This window comes from Gracilinanus agilis, chromosome 4, assembly GCF_016433145.1.
Source record: "Gracilinanus agilis isolate LMUSP501 chromosome 4, AgileGrace, whole genome shotgun sequence".
In the NCBI taxonomy this organism is placed as follows: domain Eukaryota; kingdom Metazoa; phylum Chordata; class Mammalia; order Didelphimorphia; family Didelphidae; genus Gracilinanus; species Gracilinanus agilis.
In genome coordinates, this window is record NC_058133.1 from 276,298,482 (window position 1) to 276,315,670 (window position 17,189).

The window sequence follows — 17,189 nt, forward strand, 5'->3', positions numbered from 1 at the left end:
GGGGGGGGGGTTGAAGGGGAAAGGTGGAGCATGAATCATGTAACCATGTTAAAAATGAATATTAATAAATGTAAAAAAAAATGAATATTAATAAATGTTAAAAAAAAAAGTGCCTGTTCTAATGCTGCTCTGAGATAATGGAATAGGGCAGGAAGGTGGCATGTATATTCTATAAAATAGTATAAAATCAATCTTGGTGGGTGCAATTGGAACAGTTTACTGGCCTGATAAAAAAATCCTTACCGTGGATCTTAAGAATCAATACTGTATATTGGTTCCAAGGCAGAAGAGCTGTAAGGGCTAGGCAACTGGAGTTGTGACTTGCCCAGGACCACACAGCAGGGAAGTATTTGAGGTCACATTTGAACCCAGGACTTCTCCTGGCCTGGCTCTCTATCCACTGAACCATTCAGCTGCTCCTGGCAGCTGATAAATTTTAAAGCTATGTTATAATCTTTCTTCCTAAATTTAAGGCTTTGGAGGAAAACTAAGAATCTTCTGAAAGTAAATGACTTAGAGAGATCATTACATTTCTTCTCTTTAGATGGGAATTTACTCTAAAGTTTTCCAGAGGGGGCAGCTGGGTGGCTCAGTGGATTAAGAGTCAGGCCCACAGATGAGAGGTCCTGGGTTCAAATTTGACTCCAGACCTTCTCCACTGTGTGACTGGGCAAGTCACTTGACCCTCATTGCCTAGCCCTTACCACTCTTCTGCCTTGGAACCAATACACAGTATTGATTCTAAGATGGAAGGTAAGAGTTAAAACCAAAATTTTATTAAAAAAGTGTTCCAGAGATTATGTAATTTCTCTTGCTCGTGCCCGTGAGGTTTTCTTAATCCTGACAAACTCCCATGAAGTGTTCTCTAATATCCAGTCCTTTAGTTCAAATTTCTTTTCTTAAGTTGTCTTTAGTGCAATAAGAGTACTTTATTACATTATTGATCTGATGATCATTAAGCCCTCCTGTAGTCTTTAAATTTAAAATCTATCAGTTTCTGAGTATATGCTCAGGATTGACTTTACCTAGTGGGGATGGTTGGGGCAAGAAGTCCTAAGATAAGGGTGGGTTAATTTACATCTGAGACAATATAAAAGTATTTAAGGGGAAATCTGTACTTTGAAATATCAGCATTTAGCCATAAGAATTAAATCTTCTCTAAAATTTTCTTCTTACTTCCTTATTTCACATGTTACTTACTGATCAGGTCCATGACTTCACGAGTGAGCAGCCTCACAAGTTGTTCTTCCAACATCTCTTGAGACTCTGGATTTTCATCTGCAGTCTCTTCTTCACCACTGGAGAGAGCCAAAGAATTTTAAATAATACTGGAGGAGTTGTTAGAATAAAGGGTGAGAATCAGGTAGAAAATGGACCTCCCAACTTCAGACTGATTACTCCTCACTTCATTCTATTATGTTTATTATAGCAAAGGCTGGTATAACTCTGAATGATCCAGTACTAGACATACTACTCTGAAAAGGGGACTGATGCACCCGAAGTCAGTTTATATTAGAATAATAGATTACAGGGGATTTCTAGAGCATGAAAATCTCACTCACTTAGGAGGGTTTAAATCAGAATGTCAGCCTACTGATCCTTCCCTTCCCATCTGGGACATCTGAGGCAAACACCAGATTATTTTCTAGGAATTGGCCCAGCTGAACCCTAAGGGCAGAAAGAATTCTTACCATAGGGAACTCCTCTGGTTGATGACTTGCCATTTCTGGGAAAGCCTCTGGAAAACAGTGAGGGGAGAAAAATAAATAGTTGGAAATAATCTCCCACTTAAAGGATTAGGTGAAGACTAGTAGAGTTTTACCATTCTATGATTACAGGTGGGATGATATTATAACAGAAAGTCCTTAGGAATGTAGTAGTTTGAAATACTACCTCTTCTCAAGCTCTTTTGGGGGACAAAGAAACTATTTCCAACAAATGAATGATAAAGGCCTGATATCCAAGATAAATAGGGAACTAATGCAAATATGTAAGACCAACAGTCATTCTCCAATAGATGTTTGGTCAAAAAAAAATGAACAAGGGGGCAGCTGGGTAACTCAGTGGATTGAGAGCCAGGCCTAGAGATGGGAGGTCCTAGGTTCAAATCTGGCCTTAGACACTTCCCAGCTGTGTGATCCTGGGCAAGTCACTTGATCCCCATTGCCTACCCTTACCACTCTTTTGCCTTGGAGCCAATACTCAGTGACTGGAAGGGGGTGGGTGAGGGGAGAGGGGGGAAGGTGTCAGTATTAAAAATATGAATGAGAAAGTATCTGGATCCCAGAATCACTGACAGATGGAAGGGATCTTAGAGGCCATCTAACACAATCTCTCCTTTTATAGATGAGAACGCTGGTTCAGGCAGATCAGGTGTCCTGCTCAAAGACACAGTTATTATCAGAGAGGGGACTCATACCCAGGTTCTAATTCAAGATTCTTCTCACTGTATCATTCTATACCTAAATGAAAGATAACTATACCAATATGAAGTGGCTTTTTCATGGAAGCAGCACATGGGCAACTATATAAAAATCAAACAATCTGTAAGTCAAATCAATAAGTTTGAGGGGAAAAAAACTAATCCCAAGGGATTTAAGGAGATCTTTTAAGGGTTTAAAAACAAACAAAAATATGAACAAGCATTACTCAAAAGTACTGCAGACTACTAATCACCAAGAGAAACTTTGCTCCAAATTACAAATAAGAAAAATGCAAATATAAGCCAATTCTAAGGCTGTTTGTTTCAGAAAACTGGTAAATATTTTAAACAATGGGAACTGTCAATGTTGGAAAGGCTGTGAAATGGACAGACGTTATAAGGGGAGTTGTGAATTGTTCTGGAAATGTAATTTAGATCTATGTAAGAAGGTGAATAAAATATCCATACCCCTTGGCTCTGAAATCCAATTGCTAGGCTTATTACCACCCATCAATCACCCTGAAGGGCCACCCACAGGAGGTCAAATGCCTCAAAGTATTTATGGTAGCACTTCTTGTATGAGCAAAAGAAAACTAGAAACAAATTAGAGGCCCATCAACTTGGAAGTGGCTAAACAAACTGTGAAAAATCAATATAGCACTGTTTCATTATACAAAAACCACAAATATGAAGAATAGATAAGCAGATGATGTATATGAGCTGAAGCAAAATAAAAAGAACCACAAAAACAACAGGATTAAAACAATGTAAACAGAAAGTTAATTGTTTTCCCTTTTTAAAAATTCTTAGTACCAGGGATGGTTCTCTGGACAGGGAGGGAAATATCTGGAAATGACTAAGCTCCTCTCCACAAATATATATATGTAAAATAAGGTAAAAAAAAAAGATATGACTTCTACACTTCTTTTTCCATCAATCCAGACAGCCACTTTCTTGAATCTTCTAGATAAAATAGTGATGACAGGATATAGTTTAGAAAAACCACAACTCAATAAACAGCAGTTCATAGGATTACATTAATGGGAAGGAACTTAATTTCTAAACCCTTTAGGCTACCAAGTACATTATTATACTCTCTGACAACAGCTTTTGGAGGACTACTAGATTTAAGATTTTGTAAACAAAGACCAGCACAGCATGAGCTGTAGTTTTTTAGGGTAATGTTTGCCATTCTATCCCACAGCATCCCCCTCTTCCACATTATCCCAATTAAGAGAAACATAAGACAGAGGAAAAGGTAGCTAGCTACACAGGATTCACAAGGTCAACAGCAAGGCTAAGCTTGTGTTCTAGGATTCTTCATAGTTTTCTGACCTAGACTTTATTCCAGGGGCTTTTGTTCAATCTAGTGAAAAGAAAAGACAGTGTGAGAAACCAGAGAAACTTTGGGAATAAATTCAAGGTTTAGAAGAACTCGAGGCTTTAAGGAATTCTTAATCTAAACTCCATTTTGGCTAAAAGGTTTAGAGCAGGGATTTCTGATACTGTTTTAATAATGCCCTCTTACCATGTGCAAGTAGGTGAAGAGGGGTCCAAGGATGGGAGATACAAGGGCTTCGTAATGCTCTGGAGGGCAGAATAGCACCAGAGGTTTCACAAAAACCCGTAAGAAGGCAGGTTAAGGAGACTACAATATTCAAGGTGCAAGTACATCCCACATTCCATCTGTATACCTTTAATAGATAATCTGAGACAGCCAGATGGCAGATCATAAAGATATTCAGAAAGTCTGCCACCAACTTTAAAGATACTAAGGCCACTATCTGGTGTGAAGTAAAACCTGTGGACGTGTCTGTTTCCCTAGGATGCTAAGCTATATAGCTACTTAATCCTATTACATTTCCAATGTGTATTACCTTCTAAAATGGCCACATTTGTAAAAGCTAAATTTCATGCCCTGAGAGAAAAGGGGAAAGCATTTTTCCTCCAACCAATCAAGTTTGGCTCTTATCTCCACTGGCTCAGTGACTGAAAGGGGGTGAGTGAGGGGAGAGGGGGGAAGGTGTCAGTATTAAAAATATGAATGAGAAAGTATCTGGATCCCAGAATCACTGACAGATGGAAGGGATCTTAGAGGCCATCTAACACAATCTCTCCTTTTATAGATGAGAACGCTGGTTCAGGCAGATCAGATGTCCTGCTCAAAGACACAGTTATTATCAGAGAGGGGACTCATACCCAGGTTCTAATTTAAGATTCTTCTCACTGTATCATTCTATACCTCAATGAAAAATAACTATACCAATATGAAGTGGCTTTTTCATGGAAGTAGCACATGGGCAACTATATAAAAATCAAACAATCTGTAAGTCAAATCAATAAATTTGAGGGAAAAAAAAATAATCCCAAGGGATTTAAGGAGATCTTTTAAGACTTGTTGGTCAGTTTCCAATTATACCAGAAAACACTTTCAAGACTTACTATGTCTCTTTTGTAATTTTCTTCTTTTGCTTTTAGATTTAATTTTTCTGTTAGTGAAATTTTTAAGAAGTCAGATAATTACATCCCTCAGTCTATGTGAATTATTTCTTATTTTCCAAATCTTGGCAGCTTCCAAAAGGATATGAAGCATTGGTCGGAGTCGGTAGTCGGGAATGCTGTTCAGGTTGACAAAGGCAGAGTTGAGAAGCTGAGTGGCAAGGTCTTCAACAGTGTAGAAATCTTGCTGCATAGAAGAGCCTGCTTTCCCTAGGATATGGAAACTACAAAGGAAAATCACCAGCAAATTCAGTACCTACCAATGCGAGTTTTTAATGCTCAAGAAACTAAAAAACTGTTATCTCCTGCTTTCTTGATTAATAGCCATTTTAGTTAATATCTGAGTCAAGGGATAACCATCTTCTAATCCCTTATTAGTTAAAATGCTATGACTTTATAATGGAAATTGTCTCTGAAAAGTTGTAAGATGGCTTTAGCATGGTGCTATTCAGGCTAAGATTTGTTAAGTTAAAATTGCCACCTAAGTCAATTAGTTCTGTTTGCTCCATAGCTAGAGAACCCTTGAACTCTAGCCAACTTGTCCTAAGAGGAAGTACAGAAGAATGTGGATAATTCAGTGTAAATACATCCTCAATACTGGAAAAAGAAAAAAACACAAAGTTCCTAAGGGCATCACAAAACCAGAAGCAGATGCTCAACCTACTTATAATGTCTTTAGTCCTAGGTAAGAGCATATTTAGGTTTATAATGCACTATCTTACTGGTACCCAAAGGAACGTGGATTAAACACCAACCACTTGGCATTCTGACACTAATGTGCCCGTGAAAAAGAACATTGGGGAACAGGATATAGAGAGGTAATGTAAGTCTCTTACCAGTTCTCATAAAGGGTACAAAAGAAACCCTGCATCCGTTCCAACACTGTTTTGTAGACGGGAGAGTCATAGAGTTCTAGGAGAGGCTGAGGAAGTCCTGGAAGGGGAAGAATATACAGAAAAAAATTTTTAAAGCAGCCAAGAATGCTTTTCTTCCCTCCTATTCCCAAAGGAGAACATGAAAACAACAACCAAAAAAAACCCCACCAAACCAAAACCAACTCAACCACCATTGCAATCACAGTCAATCAAAACAAATGTCCATGTTGTCCAAGTCCTAAAAAAAAAAATTCGTCACATTCTGCATTCTGAGTCCTTCAATCTCTCTATCAGGAGATAGGTGACAGGATGTTTCCTCAATCAGTCCTTTGGAATTGTTGGTCTGGTTACACTGATAAACTGTTCAGCACAACAGTATTCCATCACATTTCTATATTACAAATTATTCATCCATTCCACAATTTATAGGATTTCATTTTTGCCCATCTCATAAAGAGCTATGAATATTTTGTACATCCTTAGAGTTTGTTTTGTATTAATCCCTCCCTTAATCAACCTTCTAACTCCTCTCCCCTTTTCTCCCTTTTCCTTCCTATTTGCCTATTGAGTGAAATGTATTTCTGTACCCAATTCTGTGTCTGTATGTGTACTAATCCTTCCTTTGATCAGTTCAGGTGAGAAGGAAGTTCAAGTGTCAACTACTTGCTGTCTCCCTCTTTCCTTCTTGTTTTATAGGTCTCTATTTGTACATCTTGATTACATGATTTTCCTAACCTATTTCCTTCCTCTCCAACCCAGTTTATTCTTCTCCCTTTCTATTTTTTTTTTTTTTTAAAATAGAACATCAAGACATAACAAAAGAACCATTCTGGGCCTTGTCTACTTGGACACCCTCTATGAACCAAGAGGATGATAGGTTCAGACACATACATCACCTCCCCATATTTGAATGTAAGCAGTTTATTCTTAATCTCTTATCACTGATCGCTCAGGTTGACTTTAAAAGTATCTCCACTCCTGTGTTTGAACTTCAAAGTTTCTATGCAGTATCATTCTTTTTATGGAAGTCTTCTATTTCATTAAAAATCCACTTTCCCCTGAAACATTATACTCAGCTTTGCTAGTAATTCTTGGCTTTAAAACCATCTGTTCCTTGCCTTCTGGAATATATTCCCAGTTCTCCATTGCTTTATAGTGGTAGCTGTTAAATTGTGCATGAGTCTGATTATGGCTTCTTAGGACTTTCTGGTTGCTTGCAATATTTTTTCATCAACCTTGAAACTGGCTTTTGGGGCTAAAATGTTCCTGGAAATTTTCATTTTGGATTCTCTTTTAGGAGGTTATTGATAAGATTCTGTTTCCACTTTACGTTTTGGTTCTAAGAGATCTGGGCAGTTTTCTTTCAATATTTATTGAAGTAAGGTCAGGTAGGTATTACAGTGGATAGAGTGCCAGACCTGGAGTTGGGAGGATCTGGGTTCAATTCTAGTCTCAAGACATTTCTTAGCTGGGTGACCCTGGACAAGTCACTTAACCCTAATTACCCAGCTCTTACCAGTCTTTGGTCTTAGAATTGACACTGACACAAAGGGTTCAGAGCTAAAAAAAAAAAAAAAAAAAAAATTTGTTTTTATTGAAACAGAACGTCTAAATCCTTTTTTTTTTGGTTATAGAATTTAATGATTTTTAAATTTTCTCCTCTATCTGTTTTCCAGGACAGTTACTTATATTTTCTTTTATTTTTTTCTTTATCTTTTGATTGTCTTTGAATATTTCTTCTTGTCTTATGACATCATTGGCTTTTATTTGGTCCACTGAAATTTTGAAGAGGCTTGTTACCTAGGTAGTGTTTTATAACTCTTATGTCAAGCTGTTTACTCCTTTTCCAATTCTTTCTTTCATAGCTCTCATTTCTTTTCCAATATTATATTCAAAGACTCTTATATTCCATTTTAAACTCCCCTTTGAAAACTCTTGCTTCATTTTTCCAGAAATTCATTTAGGTTGTGCCCAAACTGTGTTTTTCTCTGAGGCATTGCTTGTAGATATTTTGGAGTCAGGTTCTTCTTCTGGGTTTGTGTCTTGAAAGTCCCTGCCATCATAATAACTCTTTATGATAGGATTTGTTTTCTTATTCCAGCCTATTTCCTGACTTTGGACTGATACCAGGGTTGGGTTCTGCACAACTTGTGGAGGGAAGGTCTGGGCTGGTTCTGTTGCTTACTTGCTTAAGATACTGAGTGTTGTGTTACTGCAGGATCTTAGGACCAGGCTGGAGACCATGAAGCTTTCAGTACTCCCAATGTGAAGAGATCAAGGGCAAGGTCTGATTTCTTGCCTCCCTGGTTTAAGCTGATCTGGGTTTAGGTATTAACAAGAAAAGAAGCTGCAGGTTTCTGCCACTATCAGTTGGCTGAAGAGCTGTTGGCTCAGAGAAGCAGAATAAAGCTCCTCTTTGGTCTGGGATTCCTACCCTGATTATTCCTCTGCAGGCTGGGCTAGATACTTTTCAGAGGTTCCCTTCTCACTCCATCCTGTATCTGTGGCTCAGAACTGTTTAGTAGGTGACAAAGCTGCCATTTGGCATATATGTCCCAACTGTAGTTCTGAGTATCCAAACAGGGTCTGTGGCAGTCTTTCCCTAGGTGCTGGAGAACTCTATTACAATTTACTCTTGCCCCAACCCAGTTTCCAATATCTGTAGAACTCTCTGAATGTGACCTTTTCTGACCTATCCTCCATCAGAATATGGTCTGGTACATTTTATAGATCTGTTTGGAGGAGCTGTTGATGGGAATTTAGCTGCACTGCTTCCTTCTCCTCTGCCATCTTCAGAAAGAAGTTCATATTGTTCTAACACTTAACCTTAAATTGACAGTAATAAAGGAATGAAGTGGTTTGGGTTGAGTGTCCAGATTCTCAAGTGCCTGGCCAAGGCTTCAAAGTACTTTGAATCTTAAGCAATTTCTCTGAAGACTTGAGAGATATGTGAAGAAATGTACCAGCCACTAACATTAGTTAGTAGTATGCCTTCTATAGCACTCAGAGCTGCTAAAACCATGGTCTTTTGGTGTTCTATTTTATGTGGAATAAAATGCCCCAAAGCTCCTATTTTGCCCTAGTGGAGCTCTTACTAAAATGAATAATGGCTGATATCACTGTAGCAATATTTAAACTTATTAAAATCTTTCAAAAGCACATTTATGTTTAGCCATAAAAGGACACTTCCTTTAACAGTGTCAGTTTGTATAAGAAGGCCTGAAAGTAGTGACTGTATACATATGAAGACAGTAACTCCTGGGAAAAACTAAAAAGACCAAGCAAAATGGAAATATATTTCTACCTCAGTGGAAAAAGGGTTTTCACTTTAATACAAATTGAAACCCAATCATGTGTTGGTCAGTTTGAGTAGTCTACTTAGTCTGAATGGCTGCTTAGATTTCCTATCTCCTCTCCCTGCTTTGCCTTTCTTAGTGTCCTTTGAACCTCCAAGTTTCTAGTGAAACTTGACCTATAACCAGATATGGAAGTAATCTTGAAAAAGGTTACTATAAAAGTATTAAGTGTGCCACTGGTCAAATAAGTTCAAATATTGAAAGAGATGGAGTTTAATATTTACATGTTTATAATTTTATTGAGATTATATAATCACATAATATTTTATATACCTATGTTTTAATTTAAAAATATTTTCTATTTATACAAAAGCAAGCTAATTTTTTAGTCTAAACCCTCTACAGTTTAATCTATACTTCTATGTGGCACTCTTGTTACCTGGTGGTAGTATAGCAAATCACAGGAGTAGCAAGAGGAAAATGGATCTTCTTGAGAGTTAAATTTGTAATATAAAACTGATGAAGTGATAGTATGCACTTGATCAATCCACTATAATCTGTCAGCCTCTGTTAAATGTGGGGATCACAGCTACTACAGGAAAAATAAATTCTTACAATCATGCTGTATTTGGAACAACCCTTGTTTTACAAATGAGAAATTGATGTTCAGAAAGGTTAAATAGTAATAGTGACAACAGATATTTACATAACTTTTTTAGTTTTGCAAAGCAAATGTTCTCATGTCACCCTCACAATGACCTTGCAAAACCAGGTACTACAGGCTTTATTATCCTCATTTTTAAAAATAAGGAAACTGAGGAACATTTTCCACCAGCTTCAGTGCTTTTGGATTTCTCTGGATCTCTCCATCCTGCCTTCCTTCACCATGGAACTCATCACTGGGAAATTTCATTATGATGCCAGATTGAATCTGCCTAGTATTCCCAATTCATCAGGAAGCACCCTCTGTCTCTTTGGACCCTATTACTGGAGGGTAGGGCAGTTACTCCAAACCCTCAATGGAGGAGGCTCAGCATAGTAATCTTGCCATTTCCCACCAGCTACTCTACTTCTGGACTTTGATGGAAGTCTCCATCATGTCCCTGTTCTACATACCTTACCTGCCCCTTTCCTCCACACTTTTAGCTTCCTTTTGGGTACTTTCTTCCCTTATTAGACTATTAACTCCTCGAGGAGAGGGACTGTCTGTTTTTCTTTGTATTTGTATCCCCAGTGCTTAGCATACTGCCTGGCACAGAGGTGCTTAACCAACGTTTACTGACCACTGACTAGGAACAGAGATATTAAATAATTTATCAGGGTCATAGAACTAGTAATTTATTTAAATCCAGGTCTTTGTGGTTCCAGGGCTAATACTCTTTTCATTACAATATACCATGTGGGTATATCAAGAGCATAGTAGGTGTGGTACATGAAGGCCAATATTAGTGCTACAGGAACCAGACCCATTGAGCAGTTGAAATTGCTCTAGATGCACACTCCCAGAAATTCTTAAGAGTAGGGGAGAAGAAATTGGGAAAGTTGAATTTCTTAGAGGAAATGAAAGGTTTCTTACCCAAGATAGCATTCTTTTCTACTTCGAGCATATCCAAAGCCTTTGAGAAATTATCTCCCAGTTTAGCCAGTACCTCTGGTGTGTACAAAGTATTGTGGGTTCTGAAAAAGAGAAGTCGCTTTATATGTATATGTTTCTCCTGGTCTGACATGAAAGAGGGAAGATGACAGCAGAGAGATTGCCTTGTGCTCTGCATCTGCCTCCATGTCTCCACTGGCATGCAGATGGAGATGTTCTTAAAACTCCTCTTAAAAGGGGCCAGGAAAGAGGGCACAACGTAACCTCAGTGCTCCTCAGGAAGAGGGTTCAGAATGGAAGCCTGGAACTCTGCTATGGAGTATAAACATGAAATATGGAACCAGGGAAAAGGAAGGTAGCTGTTAAACTAACAAACACTTCAGCAGGGTAATCTCAGCACCAGGATTGGGTGGTGAATTTTCTTGAACCTAAAGCAGATCTGTTCTGGCTATACCTAGAGATCTAGGCAGACTAACAGGTACCCTGGAGGAGGAGAAGGAGAATGAGGAGGAGGAGGAGGAAAGGAAACAGAAGAGATGAATTGTCCAACTTTTTCATATCTCACACCTCTACTCCAACAAGTGGAGGTTGTCCTAACATCACCAGAGGCACGTGGTCAGTATCTCTTGTTGCAACAATAAAAAATAATTCCAATTTGTTTGCCACTAGAAACACAAAGCAATGTTTTAGGTACAGTCTTTCCCTAGCTCAATGAAGATACATTTTTCTATATTCTGAAACAAATTTCATTATATCACATGGTTGTTTTGCTCAGCACCTAACATTATAGCCACATAACACTCTACAAACCCATTATATCAACTCAAGTTAGAACTGAACACCAATGGATAACATTACAAAATTGCATTCCCATGCTGGCGGACACGAAGTCTTTACTGATGCAGATTTCTACTTATGTGGAGTTTGATCTTTGATAACTAGGACTTTGAGAAGAATTGAGCTGTTTCAGTAACACAAGTTGTGTTGCTAATGGAGACGAAATAAAAACATGGAGGTGCAACTATTCCCACCTGAAACTTTTTGGGCAGCAAGAATCTGGGAGATTATCAATGCTAAAAACCATCAGCTTGAGTCCTAAATAAACAGGGAAAGAAGTTGCTGCCAACTTCTGTCAAGACAAAGAAACCAGTTGTCAGTAAACAATGAAAAAAGACCCCACACTATTGTTTCCAATTCTAATCTTCTTTACAAAAATACTCATTTACTTCCATCTTTTCCAAAAGTGTTATAAAGTACAAAGAGGGAAGATCTATGAATATGGACTAAAAAAGTTGTATTTCTTGTGAAATCTATCATTTTCCCTCCCTTGCTAAATGATTTTCCACTGAATTATATTCTCAGACTCCAAATGGCTAGAGATGGATAGTCTTCAAGATAGAAATAATCTTACATGGTCTCATCAGGGAAACTATTGTACATGGGCTTGTACTGTTCTGGCAAGATAACTGATTCTTGGGATGGGAATCCAGAAAGGCAGTGGCAGTGAGTTTTGCTCATAATCTACACAAAGGGAGCCAGAGCCCTTGAACCACCTAAGAGACCCACAATGGTAGGTTAGAAACAACCAAATACCAAGGCAACTCCACTGATAATAAGAAGTCCATTTTAAAAATGGTTGAGTGGCTCTTCTCAGGGACAGACTTTTTAGTTTTAGCTAAGTTCTGGCTTAATGGCCTATGACAAGGTGTACAGAGTAAAGCTCATATTCAAAGTTAAACAGATTTCCTAGGAGGAACAAAGGATACTCAGCCCATGTTCTTAAAAATTGAACTTGGTACCTACAGTCTAAACAAAGTAAGGCTGGAAGTTTCAGTAACATTGTTCTGCCATATCCACTCAGAGTAAATGGCTTATTCAATAGAGTCAAATCCTTGATGGTTCCCACTAGACCCTGTTTATCAGGAGCCAACCCCAATAGCCTAGGATAGTGAGCTAAACACTGGGGGGCAGTGGAGTAGAGGAATGGGAGAGGAAGACACAATGTTTCCCCTGGGATTGGGCCTGAACTAAGGTCCCCCAAAGGCTTTGTCCCCACACCAAAATGACTTACCTGAGTAGATACTGGCTGTTTTTAAGACCAAGGAACAGTGACTAGGAAGCTGCTCTGACCTGCCCTCCACAGCCTCCCCTCCTGCCCATGGCATATCAAAAGCATCACACAGCAACCTATGGAGACGAGGGAGCATAGCCATTTACTCTTGAAAAAGTCAGTGCAATTTGCCATCTTTTTTTCTTCTGAATTACTTACAGTTTCTTTTAGCTGCTTCCACCCGTGTGTTGCTACTTTAGAAAAATATGCTGTTTGCATGCTTTCTGCCAATAACAGTTCTTGAGGCAAGATCCTCAAAACGCTGGAGAGAGACATCTTTGGTTCTTATCCATAAATTACATGTGGTTACCATCCCTAGATGGACTTTAGGAAGCATAAAGATTACTGCACTAAAGTGGCAAAAATTATTGATGTTACAAGGACCCTAGGGTTCTTCTTTCTCACTCTCTTTTCCCCTGTCCATTCAAGTAATTTTAATGCTAATGAAGATGCTAATATCATCTCTACCCCCTCTCATTCAAATACATTTGCCCAAGGTCTCATAAATGGACTTTTAGGTTAGGTAATGAACACACTATTCACTTATATGAATTTTGACCTCACCTACCACTGAATGCCTAGCACAGTATCCCCCAAACAAGGAGCCATACTTAAGAATAGTCTTGTAATGAAGATTCTGGATTATCAAACAATTTCATCATCATGGTGCCAATATTATTTGTTATCAAATGCTCTTCCCATCAGCAGCTATAAATCTATATATACAAATAAAGCCCCTTCAAGCATAAATTTAAACTAAGCACAAAAGTGTCTGTTAGGATAGAAGATAAAAGTATGACTAATGAAACAAATCTTTGAAAAACAAGAGAGTTCTGCGTGAAAATTCAAGTGTCTCTCCAACTTTTACTATCCCCAACCAACTCATGAACAAGTTTATTTAACCCTGGATTCCAAATAGCCATATAATAATAAAACCCATCTTATTCTAATGAGCCAAAAGCCAACCTTCACTTTCTTCCCTCAATAGACAAATTTAGAGGCAGGACATGTTGTCAATATCTTGGTTATTCACCTTTATCAAAACCTAAGCCTGGTCTATTTTTAAAAAACTGCCATTCTTGGCTCCACAGCACCAACAGGCCTTCCTGGGGAAAAGAAAATCCCTCAATCAACATTTAATAAAGCACTCATTTGTGTTAGAACTTTGGAGTTTCTAACAACATAGGAATCTGCCAATAATCAAGGTGACATTCTGCAGCAACTTTGTATGTGTCCTTAGTTAACTTATTTCAATATCCAGTTTTGGTTCTATCCATAGAAGAGTACTGCTTTCCCTGCCTGCTAGCCTACTCTTATTCAAATACTTAGCTTCTGTAGAAGTCTAGTAAGAGGAAGCCTTAAAGGAATGAAAGACTGTTCTATGTCCTTCTGGCTCTGTGAATCTGTAACTATATTGAATTTCACCATGCCAAGACAAATGAATCTTTTATTCTTAGAACACCAAGATGGCTATAATTTTTTCTTTGCCTAAATTTGTAATACTCTGCCCCACTCCAAGTCCTGTAGCCCAATTCAAAACCAACATTTCTTACAAAATAATTTCTCTGGATATCAAGACAACATGTTGACATATATCAAGACAACAACCCCCTACCTCTACTAGATGCTCACATAGCTGACAAACAATCTTTATTGCTGCTCTTCTAGTCCAGATGAGTGAGTGCAGGACACCAGGTGGACAACCTAAGATACAAGCACCTTGGATTGCCCAACTATGCTCTGAAACTTTGGCCAGCAAAGTAACAAATGGGGTTGATCTCCTAGTCCCAAATTTCAACATGGACAATACTGAAAGAGATAAGTCAATACTCAAATTCAACTTTGGACAAGAAAGAACTAGATTCTACTTCTCCCTTTGAAAAACTTCATTGTGACAGCTACCCCAAACCCAGGAATTACATGATCCCTGCAATTTCAAATACTGTTTTATGACATATCCTTTTCTGTTTGTTCCATAGATTAAATCATGTAGGATGGTGTAGTGAGTCAAAACACAAAGACTTCTGATGCTTACTAGCTGTGTGATGTGTCATTTAATCTCTGTGTCCCAGACAACTTTTTTTTTTTTTTAAACTTTTATCTTCTGTATTAGAATCAACACTATGTATTGGTTCTAAGGCAGAAGAATAATAAAGACTAAGCAGCAGGGGTGGGTAAAGTAATTTGCCCAGGATCACACAGCTAGGAAGTGTTTGGGGCTAATTTGAACCCAGTAATTCTTGCCTCTGGGGCCTGGATCTTAAGCCACTGAACCACCGAGCTGTCCTTCCCCAGACAACTTTCTAATACTCACAGTTTCTGGGCAGGTGATTACCATTGATAAAGTGAGTTTATCACTGTGAGCACCTCAGAGATAACATCACAGGTTCAACTCAGTTTCTTCCTCCCTCTCCCCCAGGTCTAAATAAATGAAGGGGAAGATATAAACATCTCCATCAAGTGTCAACTTTCTTCTTCTCAGCTCACAGCCAGTAGATATATTAAGTACACTTGTAGTCAGATAACTGTTATGCTCAGTTCACTTGAATTTCTTCTAAAGAACCACAATGACAAAGCACAGACTGCTCAGATGAGCAATTACTTTATTGTGCATGGTTTATGTCAAATGTAGCTCAAAGTCAAAGGGGAATGAGAATTGGGGACAAGTGAAGATGATAGCCAATTTGAAAAAAGTAGCTATGGGTTTTTTACTCAGTATCAAAACCAGGTCAGGTAAGAAATGAGGTATTCCTTTTCACCAGGGTCTCCTAAATTCAGGGGTTGCTTTAGGAAAAGGGCAACCAAAAAAACAATGTGGTACCAATCTAGGTGCCAGGACACAATCCCATTAATTCCAATGGGAGGACACATATTGAGGCCGTGCAAACAATTGAAGCCTAAAGTTAGAAAATGCCCTATCAGCTTGACCCACCTTATAAGAGCGAGCAAATTGTCAAGAAGTTTCAGGACATGCTCAGTGCAAGGATTACGAAAGATTGGATTGCCACTTGGAGTATAGCCAACCACAAATCCTCCAGCCTTAGCCTCTTCTAGGTCTGTGGGCCATCGAGCCCGTTTCACAACTCCCAGAATGGTGTATACACAAAAACTTATCTATAGCAAAAAGAAAAAATAAGAGATAAATACAAGGCGAAAAATGAACAGAAACAACTCTTCTTAGCAAAGGCTTATTTAGTGCTTTGGCAAAAGCAGTATGAGGCCAGCGAGAAGGTGAAGACGTCCCCTCCACTTGCTCACTGGACCTTGTTCTCTTTAAGCCAGCAAAGCCCAAGGGGAGTCCTCCAGCCGCCCCTCTCCGGGCCGGTGGTAGCCTCTGGAAACCTGTTTACAAGCTTCCCCACCATGAGGATACCTTCCAGGGTATGCAACGACCCTTCCACAGGAGCTTATGACTGGAAGATGTCTTGGTGCTAGTCGTGCTGAGTCGAGTGTCTGCAGGATATGCTCTAAAAGGAAGTGTTTGGGTCACCACTATCTTGTCTCCCTGCAGCACAATGCTCCGAAGACTGACCGCAAACCTTGCTCCTGTAACAGGTCTGAAAGTGGATTAACATCTCCAGGGCGACCATTGTCTTACAATGGTGCTCAGTGGTTTAGAGTTTGTTTGGCTGTCATTTGGTCAAATTATCGATCTTTTAAATGTTGACTCCTTCAATTCTACTCCAAGAACAAGAGTCAGTAGCTCATGCAACATCAGGGGAGGGAAGAAAATTCCCAGCATGGAACATTCTGCATCTCCAACCCACATAGATTCATTCACTTTAGGTTCTCATAAGTTTTTGATTGTTGTCTAATTTCTTTCCTTACATTCTCTTGGACTAACCAAATTCACCTTCCCCAGCAAACTGTTACTAAGACCTTTATGTTATGTTTTTTTTCAGAGCTGAAACAATGCTGGCTGAGAAACCATTGACTTTCCATGCTCATCTCTGATTCATTTTTGTGATACTTTCTATTTCAAGTGTTTAGAATCTTTTGAAATCAGGTAATGATCAGCCATTTTATTGTGTGAACACAGTTCAGAAAATCTAATTTGAAAAGAAAAAAGCAACTTAGAGCAGCAGCAACAACAGAAATATTCCTAGGTCAATTCCCAGAATGTAAATGGGAGAGGCCCAGGACTAACTGGACTGTGAGACTGGAAAACAGATCACAGAGCCACACACAATGATCAGTATAGAACTTGCTTTCCCAGAAAAGGCTCATTACTTACTCGTGAACGATTTAGACCATTGGCATCTTCTAGACCTGGTTCACAGATTTTGTTATCAGCACCCACATAGGCAATAAAAGCATCAGCATCTGATAGCACTCTGAGATTTGAGCACAGAGGGGAAGAGAATATTAATCAGTATTTTCATAGTTCCAACCC

General features: G+C 38.7%; 1 protein-coding gene across 1 annotated transcript in view; it reads right to left on the reverse strand.

Moving 5' to 3' along the window:
• The window catches only part of XPO5 (exportin 5), a 67,834-nt gene that overhangs the window by 10,605 nt on the left and 40,040 nt on the right, over positions 1–17,189 (reverse strand). Inside the window, exons 19-26 of the mRNA XM_044674694.1 lie at positions 17,031–17,130; positions 15,729–15,910; positions 10,669–10,769; positions 5,758–5,854; positions 5,009–5,145; positions 3,951–4,048; positions 1,692–1,738; positions 1,201–1,298 (exon numbers count right to left, since the gene is read on the reverse strand). Coding sequence (XP_044530629.1) covers positions 1,201–1,298; positions 1,692–1,738; positions 3,951–4,048; positions 5,009–5,145; positions 5,758–5,854; positions 10,669–10,769; positions 15,729–15,910; positions 17,031–17,130 — 860 coding nt within the window. The remainder of the gene's footprint in view (positions 1–1,200; positions 1,299–1,691; positions 1,739–3,950; positions 4,049–5,008; positions 5,146–5,757; positions 5,855–10,668; positions 10,770–15,728; positions 15,911–17,030; positions 17,131–17,189) is intronic.